General features: G+C 56.6%; 1 protein-coding gene across 1 annotated transcript; it reads left to right on the top strand.

Annotated features, from left to right (window-relative positions):
- The first annotated feature begins 10635 nt into the window (after window positions 1-10635).
- On the top strand, window positions 10636-12001 carry LOC121479235 (keratin-associated protein 10-12-like). The gene has a single exon (XM_041734698.1). It carries the CDS (start codon window positions 10877-10879, stop codon window positions 11999-12001), a length of 1125 nt encoding a protein of 374 aa, XP_041590632.1. The 5' UTR covers window positions 10636-10876.
- The last annotated feature ends 353 nt before the right edge of the window (window positions 12002-12354 follow it).

Genomic DNA, 12354 nt, shown 5'->3' with positions numbered 1-12354 from the left:
TTATGTTGTCTTGTCTCCTTGTGTTTCTGGTTGTCTTTGATAGAGCACCAAACATTGTATTTCAGAGATCGCTTAGAAATAATTTGAGGTGCAGCGGAATATTACCTTTCTCTAGACAGGATTTTCTCTTATTTCAGGCAGGTACTGGGAGGTACCACCAACCTGGGATTGCCTTAATACAATTTCAGTGGTTGACATACTTGGGACCACATGGGTGTCTTGAGGCTACGCGGTGGTCCACGTGGGGGCTGAGTGGTTTTTTCTTCCTCTTGACCTCTAAAGTGTGACCCATTGGGTTCCCAACTCCAGGCTTCAGAGAGTTATAAAAACCTAGACTTGGCAGACCTGGATTCCTGTCCTGGACCTCCTGCCCCACGAGGTGGCCAAAGTGCTACTCAGATGCTTGCCCTTCTCTTTGTGAATCCACAGACACCCTCAGCACAGAGGCAGCATCCAATGCTGACCATCCCTCTCCAGATTTCCATCTTCTTCTGAATCTCTGCCCATACCATTTTACCACCTTGTTAGGGCTCCAATTGCTTTAAACTGTTTATTTATTTATTTATTTATTTAGATTTATTTTTATTTATTTATGATAGACATAGAGAGAGAGAGTCAGAGACACAAGCAGAGGGAGAAGCAGGCTCCATGCAGGGAGCCTGATGCGGGACTCGATCCTGGGACTCCAGGATCGCGCCCTGGGCCAAAGGCAGGTGCAAAACCGCTGAGCCATCCAAGGATCCCCACTTTAAACTGTTTTAGAAAACAGTTTACCCCGTTGCTTTCACTGGGGTCGTTGGTCTAAACTCTCTACTCAGTCCACATACGCAGAAGTGGAACTCACTCAAAACCCTGACGAATAAACGCAGTTCTCATATGCTCTCTTTTCCTTAAGATAGCCTTCGGAGTCTCGGTCAAACGGTAGTTCTCCACACTCCAAATATTTATGTCTTTTTTATTCGATCCACAGCCATTTGCTTTAATAAACTCAAAGACCGAAGTGTTAATTTATGCCTCGCACCGCAACAGTGGCTCATTTGTATTCTTTGGGATCCACTCAAGATTACTCTTCATAAGCTGCACATCTTCCAACAACAGGAAGTGGGGTTATTTATTTCAAATGAGAAAAGCACACAGACAGATGGGGGGTCTGAATAAGCAGTTACGTCTGTGGAAGTGAAAATGCGCCCCAATGTTTGAAGAGAGGGGTCGTAAGGCAAATGTAGCCGCGTACGCCTCTGCCGTAGGGTGTGGGCTACTGCAGTCACAGTGGTGGCACAGTTAACCTCCACCAAAGTGGTGAAGAGTATGTCTCTGATGATGGGACGTGATCTCATGGCCACAGCAAGCTTCTCCACCAGCTGCTTATTCTTTTTTTTTTTTTATTTTATTTTTGCTTATTCTTTAAAAAAACAAAACAACACCGCCCCCCCCCCCAAAAAAAAAACCCTGCTGAGACACATCTGCTCCATTGCACCACCAGCCAGGGCACCTGTTTCCCTGAAATGGGGGCCCCCATAACATCAGGGACTTTGTGCATTGAATTCACTGTCATCCCATCAGGGCTGGAAAGGAGGTCTGAGGCATAGTTTGCAGAATCGACCAACAGAGGCCACCATTACCGATTGTCCACTCACAGGCAATTCCTCCGGGGGTGGCCACAGGGGAGGTGGGACAGTTAGGGTGTCGGGGTTTGCAGGGACCAGGTCTGGGAGTGATGGCCTGCCTGCCGCTGACTTTCCTGAGGACGTGATTTAGGGTAACACGCTGGCAAAGATGACTGGGCTCAGCAAACCCAGCAAACGGGTGATGGAATCCGGCCGGGTGCCGCCTCAATGGCTTTTAGGCTGTCCCTCCTCACGTCAGAGGGGGCACTGCCCTTGCCTCTCCAGCTCCTGAAGGCCATCCCAACAGTAACCTAAGTCCCCAGGAGGTTTGCTCCCACGGGTGCTGGGATCTCCGGATTTCCCCAAGAGCAGACTAGTAGGTATTTGGGGTTATGGGAAGCCAGAGGACCACCTGCCTTCGACAGGGGCGGCATTGGGGTCTTGGGGTGGGACTGCCTGGCGGGGCCGTGGAAGCAAAGAGGAGCCGGGTGTCCTCCTTGGGGACTGGGCAGAGGACTGCTGCCCCGTGGACACATTGGAGGAACAGCAGGGGAGAAGGGCTTGGCCAGAGCTGGCCTCAGTTTCTTTATCTGTGGACTGGGAGACTGCACTTGGCCACCAAGAACTCTGGTTCCTGACAGCTGTCCCCCTGCCCCCTGAATGCTGACAGTGACCCAGTTCCTCACTTTCCGGAGCCCTCGGCCGGTGACTCATCATGTGCAGACCAAACAGAGCACACGGGTCGCCCCCGGGAAGGACAGAGCGACGGGCCAGGCTGCAAACGCGCTCTGCCTCCCGCAGGAGTCGGGGCTGGCCGGGGCCGGGGGCTCCGCACGGCTCCCTCCACACCCCGTCCGCAGGTGCCGCGCCCGGGGCCTCCTGGGAAGTCACCTGCGTTATTCTTCACGTTGATTTCGGATGGAAGCCAACCATCACGTCGCGCCCTGGGAGAGGCCATCCGGGCCTTCTGATCTGGAATCAAGGGAGCCTCCCCACACCCTACAGGGTCCTGCTCCCACTCGGGATAGTGGCCGGGACACAGCCCCCCATAATGAATCCCAGGGAGCATCTATATGCAGGTCCCCAAACCAGAGTGACAAGGGACGGACTCTGTACCGTCCGTGGCCTCGGGCCGAACCCCACCGGGAGATGTTTGCCGTCATGAGGAACCCTGTCTCGGAGTCTGTGCCGGGTGCTGGGGCCCTGGGCAGGAGGAGGGGGAGGCGGCCACAGAAGAGGCGAGGAGTGACAGGCCGACGGGCAGGGGTAACTGTCCCCGTCTCTCTGCAGGGACGAGGCTCCGTCAGAGAACCGGCACGAGGGGCCAAGCCACCCGACAAAGAGCAGCGCTGGGCGGGCGCCCAAGGGCCAGTGAGTGGCCGGTGTGTACTTTCTGGGCTGCGTGGTGCCCGCCCGTGACCCGCGCTGCCTGGCACCGTGGGGAAGTGCCAGGCTCCCCGGGCAGGCCGCGGAGCTCTGTTTACCTGCCTACCTTGCTCCGAGGGCTCACAGGCTTGCCGGCATCCACAGTGCACAGAGATAAAGGTGGAGCCAGGGAAAGGGGCAGAGATAGCCGGAGAGGGGTGACAGGGCTGCGGTCGGGCCCAGGGGCCCACACCCCTGGAGGGGCCGCCTGTCGGCCTGAGAGGAGGCTGGGCCCCAGCCTCTACTCCTTCGAGGCCAGTTCCACCCGCGGGGCCTGCACGGCCCAACGATCAGGGCTGTTTCCTGGCCTCCTCAGGGCCTTGAATCCTGCCCAACTTCCTGGGAGCGGCAAGCTGTGTCTTGGTTTTGAACCCAGGCCCTCACAGAGAATGGGGGGGGCAGGAGCCAGAGCCCAGGATGATGGAGGAGGGGGGCCAGGACTGGCGGTGGTGCTCCTGAGGGTGGGCACGGGACAGGTGGGGCCGTGCAGGTGCCAGGGTGGGAGGGGACCGGCACCAGGGCCTGGGGGCTGCTCGCTGCCTGTGCGGGTACCAGGCTGTACCTGGGCTGCATCAGCCAGCAGGCTCGCTGGGTGGAGGGGTCCCCGGATCTGGGGCCTCCCCTCTTCCCATCCAGGACAGTGGGACAAAAGGCCCGTCATCCCTGGTTTCTCTGAGTGGGGATGCCCACTCAGAGGTGTGTGAGCAGGGGAGCATCCATCTCCCCAGGGGCGAGCAGGACTCCAGGGGAAGCCGGGGGAGGGCAGCCAGGCTGTGGGGTCCCCTGCGGGGGTGCAGCACCCCGGGGGCTGAGGCGCTCGGAAATGGATGGGGGCAGGGACCTCAGACCCAGAGATGCCCACGGGGGGATGCAGGTGACACCGGTCCTGGTGGGACTCTGGCCACTCGCACATCCTCTCTGGGGAACATGCACCGGTGTGAACTGGGACTCGGGGCGGCCCACTGGACCATCCGCTGGAGATCGGGGACAACCTTGCTTTCCTCAGGGGTGGGGATGGTGCACGTGGGGCAGGTGCGGCCCCCTGGGCGGTGGCTGGTGCATTACCAAGCCTGTGTCAATATTTGCCATTTTTTCTTGCATTTTTTTTTTCAAAAACAGTTAACACCCCTGGACTCAGGTTTACTCTCCAGGGTGAAAAAGTGGGTCAGGGAAGTTGGATCCAGAATAATGTTGCTCTGAAGGGCATTCAGGTTTCCCCACTGACCGCGGCCGGGGTGCCAAGGGTCCGAGGTGAAAATCCCACAAAGCAGGCTGGGGCTGGCACAGCGGGGCCACGGGTGCCCAGCCCCTCTGCCCTGTCCAGGGGCCTCCCGCACCGTCCAGAGCCGGCCCCTTCCTTTCCCTCAAGCTTGTCCCGGCGCGTGGGATTCTCTGCGCCACCGGAAGGGAAGTTGTTTTGGCTGCAATGCACCAGCATCCAGCGATCTTAGTCCTTTAAGGTGAGAATTCTGTTAACATGCCCCAAAAAGTAGGGAGAAATGGGCAATAGGACCCTGTGATTTTCGCAAGGGAATGTGGCCTGCTGGCATGTGCCTGCCCCTCCCCACACTTGCCCCCCACTCGTGGGGCAGGATTCTGGTTCCTCACTCACCCCTGCCCCCCGACCCCCGGGGCAGACACAGGTGGCAGCCAGCCCAACATCCATCCCCCCGCCACGTCCCAACAAACAGGCCAGATAAGGCGCCTGGGGAAAAGGATTGGCAATTCAGACTCTCTCGAAGCTCGGGGTGGCCGCAGGACACTTCTGGCAAACAAGATGTCAGCAGGGACCTGCTGGGGCTTCGGGGAACACGTCCTTCCCTGAAACAGGCACCTCCTTCTCACCTTCCTCCTTCCTCCTCGGACCACGGCAGGAGCACCTGGAGCAGCGGGCACCGTCTGTGATCACAGAGCAATGGCCTGGAGAAGGACCATCATCATCGGGGATGGTAGGGGAGGGCGCTGGAAGGGGTGCGGGTCCCTGATGGCACCGTGGGCCACTGCCCCAGAGCGGGACCTGGGTTAGTCAGGGCGCATGTTATTGGCAGGTGACCCAGAGCTCCTATGAGGTTTATAGTAGGATCGGGATAGACGGGGGCTGGAGTCAGGAGGACGTGTTGGCCCTCCCTGTATTGTTGCTCACAAGGACACAGGAGGCGCATGGCAGGGACACCGAAGGGGACCCCCGGGATGAGCAATGACTGCTGAAGTGTTGGGGGGCTCTGCCTGCCCCCAGAGCCCCGCACACGTGGCTGGATGCGTGTCTGGGCCGCGAGTTCTACGGGGTCCACCAATAAGGTGTACGGCACAAAGGCAAAATCTCCGCTTCCCTGGACCTCAGCTTCTGTTTGCTGGATTGGCTCTATTCGTTCTTCCTATAGGTCAGAGCTTCTGCAGGTGGCCTTCCCTTCACCTGGCCTCGGGGGCAAGGTGGCCAGTAGGTGGGGGTGGGGAGGGACAGGGAGAGATTTCACTGGAAGACCTTTCCTGATTCTGATAAACGACCATGTACTGTTGGGGTGTCAGCAGGAAAGTGTTTCCACATAAAACAGAACTATTTTTATCAGAGAAGTGTTTTGTTTTCCTTCCTGTTTTACAAGAATGCACACAAAGTATATAATGGGGTTGGTATGAACTCGGTCACCCCCACACCCAAATATTTACATTCCAGGTGACTTAGTGTTGCTCTCACGTCTGCTGGATCAGTGCAGGTGCCGGCATGTGTCCGGGAAAGAATGCCCCACCCGAGATGGGGGTGGCTGGGGGCTCCCGAGGGCAGCCACACAAGGCCCTTGACCCCCACTTGCTGGGTGAGCCTGCTGAGAAACCACGGAGTGTTTCTGTCCCCACGGCCCTCGCTCTGCAAACACTCCATCTCAGGCCAGACCCATCCGGCTGCATTCCGTGAACTGACGGAGCAGGGGGACAAAGGACACAGGACACAGGTCACAGGGTGAGGTGTCCCTCTGCCTCCTGCAGGAAGAGCTGCTCTGGGCTCCCCAGAGGGCCACCCAGGGACACCAAGCCCGGTCACTGCTGTAAGACACGTGTGCTGGCTGCCCGCTCTGGGAGGCCCTCTCTCCTGCCCCTCCTACTTGGCATCAGCGCTTCTTACTTCTATTACTCCTGTGCCTCGACTGTTGCTAGCACAGTCTTGCCGGGGGGGGGGGGGGGGGGGTACATGGAGGAGACTCTGCCGCAGAGTACCGAGGATACACACATCCTACACAGGCCACATTTTATCGAGACTCAGATCTTGGGGTGCCCGGGTGGCTCAGCAGTTGAGCGTCTGACTTCAGCTCAGGGTGTGACCCCGGGGTCCTGGGATCGAGTCTCACGTCGGGCTCCCCGCAGGGAGCCTGCTTCTCCTCTGTCTGTGTCTCTGCCTCTCTCTCTCTCTGCATCTCTCAGGAATAAATAAATAAAATCTTAAAAAAAAAAAAAAGACTCAGATCTCATCCAATCGTAAAGATGCCTCATGAGTTTACGTACCTCTCAGCAAAACATAACAGCTTCCAGCTAGACAAACTGTGCTATGTCATCACCTGAGAGACATCTCCCTGTTCGGACGCCTGGAGTCAATGAACGTGGCCTGGAGTCCATGAAATAGTTATTTATCTTGGCTCAGCGGTTTAGCGCCGCCTTCAGCCCAGGGTGTGATCCTGGAGACTCGGGATCGAGTCCCTCATCAGACTCCTTACATGGAGCCTGCTTCTCCCACTGCCTGTGTCTCTGCCTCTCTCTCTCTCTCTGTCATGAATAAATAAATAAAATCGTTAAAAAAAATAAAAATAAAACACACACACACACAAGAAAAGTTTCCAGAAATAAAAGAGGATCTGATTCTTCATATTTTAAAAGTCCATCAAGTACTTGGGAAAATTGAGCTTCAACAATCAACTCCAAGACATATCCTAGCAAAATTATTAGACTTTCTTAAAGAGAAAAATCCCTAAGTGAAATAATAATAAATTTATTGGATGTTGTAATAAATGTAGGATATATATACATGATATAAAATTATTGGACGTTTAAAAAAATTTAAAAATAAATAAAAATAAAAACCAAGACAGTTCATGAACTCCATGGTTTGGCCCAGGTGGCAGATGGCATCGGGATTCAGAAAGAAGTGCCAGCCGGTGCTAAGGGAGACGGGGGAAGGTTTGAAAAGAACATGAAGCTACTGAAGCCTGAAAGGGGAAGCTCGGGGGTGAAAGGGGAGGCCGGGAAGTGGAGTCGTGGGAAGCACCCCGCTGTGGCACGGAGAGGAGGCCGAGGGTGGCGGGGGCACAGCAGCCACTGTGGGAGGGGTGCTCACCGTACCGACACCCCGCAGGCACGGAGCGCTCCCCACGCTGTCACCTCTCGTCCCCATCGCGGCCCTGGGAGTGACGCAGGTCTCCCGGGAGCCGAGCCTGCGATGAGGACACGTGCACGAGCCCAGGAGCAGGGCAGGCAGCCCAGGGAACTGGAAGAAGAAGGTAGACAAGATGTGTGGCTTCAGGTCAAGTTCGTTCCAGCCTGATCCCAGGGGGAGGATCTCAGCGTAAGGAAGCTGGGGTGGGGGTGCGTGGGTGATCGTAAATCCCCAGCTGGGTGGTGACAGCAGTGCCCCCACGGAGCCCTGGGTGGGGGGGTGCTGTCAGAAGCAGACCCTCACGGGGGCAGGTGTGGTGAGTGACAGGCCGGAGAGCATCTGGGGACAGCACCAGTGGGATTGGCCGCAATGGGCCTTACCACCCTCCTACACCGATGGACTACCGGAAACACACGGAGAGCGATTACGGTCCCCACGGGGACCCTGGGAGCACCCAGAAACAGGCTCTCTGACGCTAAAGAAAGCACTTGCAGGGCACCTGGGTGGCTCAGCGGTGGAGCATCTGCCTTCAGCTCAGGGCCTGACCCAGGGGTCCTGGGGTCAAGTCCTGCATTGGGGTCCCCGCAGGGAGCCTGCTTCTCCCTCTGCCTCTGTCTCTGCCTCTCTCTGTCTCTCACGAGTAAATAAATAAGATTTTTTAAAAAATAAAGCACTTGTTGCATTTATCCATTCTGTGATCGATTACTTATATTTTTCACTTGCTAACCTTAAAACTAAAACTACTAGTTGTTTTACCAGCGAAAGATGGGTGCATTTGGGATGATGGAGAATTGCAATCCAGGACAAGTGAGAATAGAAGAGAGGAGGCTCTTTGATAGAGGAGTGGGGGCGGGCGGTGGTTTGGGGGGACTGTTGTCAACTGAAAGCCCTTTGGCGGCGTAAACTGGGAGCTGGAAGCTTCCAGGCTTTTCTTATTGGCGGGACTGTTGCCATGAGCAGAAGAAAACGTCCTCCTCCTGGGGGAGTAAAGCTGCAAGAGCAAGAGCAGGGCGCCTCTCTTCCCGCTGGCTTTGGGATTGAAGAGGAGCTGTAGGGCCCTCAGCTCCCCGCTGCATGCCCCTCAACTCCATTTTAGCGAGGTTCCTCTTCACTAATATTCACACAGTCTTTTCACTACACCCCACTACTGGGTAAAGGGTTTGGTTGTATGACGAAGAAATTGGAATTAAGATGGGGAAAGACTGGACCACCAGAGAACTGTAGAATTTTTCGATTATCTGATGCTCCCTTTGTTTTTTTGTTTTTTTTTTTTTAGATTTTATTTATTTATTCATGAGAGATACACAGAGAGAGGCAGAGACACAGGCAGAGGGAGAAGCAGGGTCCCTGCAGGGAGCCCAATGCAGGACTCGATCCCAGGACCCCAGATCATGACCTGAGCCGAAGGCAGACGCTCAACCGCTGAGCCTCCCAGGTGTCCCTATGTTGCCTTTGTTCTATATTAAGATGTATAGACGATAGATAGATAGATAGAGAATGAAAATGCCATAAGGAAAGTGTAAGACAAAAAAACAAGATAGGAAATAATATTCAGAGCCAGTACCATAGAAAATGTGCCACATCCCTAATATTTAAGAGCTGCCAAAAGTCAGAGAACAGAAAGACCAGTGGTTGAGCCCTTTCTCACACCATATCTAAAAAATCACCTCAAAGTGGATCAAAGACCTAAATATAAGAGCTAATGCTATCACACACTAGAAAGAAACCATAGGGGTGAACCTGCATGACCTTAGAGTTGGCAACGGTTTCTTAGATGTGACACCAAAAGCACAGGCAACAACAACAACAACAAAAGTACGTCAATTGGATTTCACCAAAATCTAGAAGGTTTATGTATGGAACCAAGCATGCTCTCCAGAGAGTGAACAGCCAGCCCAGGGAATGGGGGAGATACTTGCAAATCGTCGCTCTGATAAGGGTCTAGTGTCCACAGCCAAGAGACAAACAACCCAATTAAAAATGGGCTAAACACTTTGATGGACATTTCTCCGAAGAAGATACGCCGACGTCCAACAAGCACTTGAGAGGAAGCCCAATATCCACTGGGCATCAGGGAAAATTGAAACCACGATAAAATGCCACATCAGCCCCACTAGGGTGACTGCAATTTAAAAAAGAAAGAAAGGGATCCCTGGGTGGCGCAGAGGTTTGGCGCCTGCCTTTGGCTCAGGGCGCGATCCTGGAGACCCGGGATCAAATCCCACGTCGGGTTCCCGGTGCATGGAGCCTGCTTCTCCCTCTGCCGCCTCTCTCCCTCTCTCTGTGTGACTATCATAAATAAAGAAAAATTTAAAAAAAAAATAAAAAAGAAAGAAAGAAAGAAAAAAAAAAGAACAGAATGAGGGCATCTGGGTGGCCCAGTGGTTGAGCGTCTGCCTTCAGCTCAGGTCATGACCCCAGGGTCCTGGGATCGAGTCCCACATCAGGGGCCCTGCCGGGAGCCTGCTTCTTCCTCTGCCTGTATCCCTGCCCCTCTCTCATGAATAAATAAATAAAACCCTTTTAAAAATTAGAAATAAATAAAAAGAACAGAACAGAACAGAAGCAGCATTGGGGAGCATGTGGAGAAACCTTGCCGGTGGAAAGTAAAAAGGCACAAGGGCTGAGGACAGCAGTCTTCTGGAAGTTCCTCGAACGTTCACACCGAGTTACCACGGGACCCGGCAATTCCACCGCTAATTGAGAATCTGAAGGATTCGAATCTTGTATTTGATTCTTTCGTACCCTCTCCTGCCCCGGTTGTGAGGACTTTTAAAATCATACTAACCTTTCGCCCACCGTGCATCCTGCCAATACTTTCCGGCCGTTCAGTATCTTCAATTTATGTGCCAAAGAGATTCCCTTTGGGCTTTGATTGAAATGACACCAGCGAAGACGGATGGGTGGGGGGGTGACAAGTAGAAGACGCCGCCGCCCTGTGTTTCCGACCCGCGGCTGCGTCGGGTCCCGGGTGGGCACGCACTGCCTGGGGTCTTGGGTCAAGTCGTCCTGTTCTGTGCGTGTCTCACCCTCCTTACGTTGCTTGGCGGCGCTTCACAGCTGGGCCTGCAGCGGTGCTGGGAGTCTCTCCCCAGTGTTCACACGCTGGCGCGGCCCGTGCGGGTCCCGAAGGCGCAGCGAGCCCCCGCGTGAGGGTGACCTTGGAGACCCTGGCGGCCACTCCGCCAACCCCGCCTCCAGTAGTTTCCACAAGGTGCGTGGAGCCAAACAAAGCGCAGACGGAAAACAGCCTCCTGCAACCCACTCGCTGGTTTAATGAGTAAAAACTAATTGTAGAAAATAAAGCGGCGCTAATGAGGGGTCCCCTGCGACCAGCGCTGGGCCGACACGGAAGGGAGGCGTGGGGAGCCCGGGCCAACACACACGCCTGGAGGGTATAAAAGCTGACAGACGGCTCAAGCACCTCACACTCACACACTCACACCCGCACCCACACACACCCACACCCCGCCCCAGCACCCACACCATGGCCGCCTCCACCCTGTCCGTCTGCTCCAGCGACCTGAGCTACGGCGGCCGCGTCTGCCTGCCCGGCTCCGGCGACTCCTGCCCCGACCCCTCCTGGCAGGTGGACGACTGTCCCGAGAGCTACTGCGAGCCCCCCTGCTGCGCCCCGGCCTCCTGCCTGACCCTCCTCTGCACCCCTGCGAGCTGCGGGTCCAGCCCCTGCCCACCAGCCTGCCCCGGCTCCTGCCAGCCCTCGTGCGGCAGCTGCTCCCCCTGCCAGGAGGGCTGCGGTGCGTCTGTCTGCTGCAAGCCCGTGTGCTGCACCCCCGTCTGCTGCAAGCCCGTCTGCTGCACCCCCGTCTGCTGCAAGCCCGTGTGCTGCACCCCTGTCTGCTGCAAGCCCGTGTGCTGTGAGGCATCCCCTTGCTCAGCCTCCCTCTGCTGCCAGCAGTCTAGCTGCCAGCCCTCCTGCTGCAGCTCCTCCCCCTGCCAGGAAGACAGCTGTGTGTCTATCTGCTGCAAGCCTGTCTGCTGCACCCCCGTCTGCTGCAAGCCCGTGTGCTGCACCCTCGTCTGCTGCACCCCTGTCTGCTGCAAGCCTGTCTGCTGTGAGGCCTCCCCCTGCTGCCAGCAGTCTAGCTGCCAGCCCTCTTGCTGCAGCTCCTCCCCCTGCCAGGAAGACAACTGTGTGTCTGTCTGCTGCAAGCCCATCTGCTGCACCCCTGTCTGCTGCACCCCCATCTGCTGCAAGCCCGTCTGCTGCACCCCCGTCTGCTGCAAGCCCGTGTGCTGTGAGGCATCCCCTTGCTCAGCCTCCCCCTGCTGCCAGCAGTCTAGCTGCCAGCCCTCCTGCTGCAGCTCCTCCCCCTGCCAGGAAGACAGCTGTGTGTCTGTCTGCTGCAAGCCCGTGTGCTGCACCCCTGTCTGCTGCAAGCCCGTCTGCTGCCAGGCCTCCCCCTGCTGCCAGCCCAGCCCCTGCAGACCCTCCTCCTGCGTGTCCCTCCTCTGCCGCCCCGTGTGCAGGCCCGCCTGCTGCGCCCCCTCCCCCTGCCAGCCCAGCTGCTGCCGCCAGGCCTCCAGCGTGTCCCTGCTGTGCCGCCCTGTGTGCTCCCGACAGGCCTGTTGCCGCCCTGCCTGCTGCTGAGCTGCCTGAACTGCCCCGGGAGCTGCCATCTCAGCTGCTGAGCCCCCCATCCTCCCCCGGGACCCCCTGCCCTCGGTGGACATGCGGCTGCTGCTAACTGGGAACCTGAACAGGCCACCCGCCCCTCTCTGGGGAGACAACCCGCAGCCCTCAGCAGGGGTGACCTGCGGCCCCAGGGCCCTCGTCTGCCCAAGCCGTGGCTTGTAATACGCGTGACAAAGGCCAATCTCCATAATCAATAAAGCGTTTGTGTCCTGAAGTAGAGATGGGCGTGTGTCTGTCCCTCCTCCTCCGAGCCCGGAGAGCCCCCCCCCCCCCGTTGGAGCTGTGGCTGCTGGGGGGGGGGGGGCTCA

Source organism: Vulpes lagopus, chromosome 20 (assembly GCF_018345385.1).
Source record: "Vulpes lagopus strain Blue_001 chromosome 20, ASM1834538v1, whole genome shotgun sequence".
In the NCBI taxonomy this organism is placed as follows: Eukaryota; Metazoa; Chordata; class Mammalia; order Carnivora; family Canidae; genus Vulpes; species Vulpes lagopus.
Note: the sequence above shows the minus strand (reverse complement) of the source record. Positions and strands in the feature narration are given on the sequence as shown.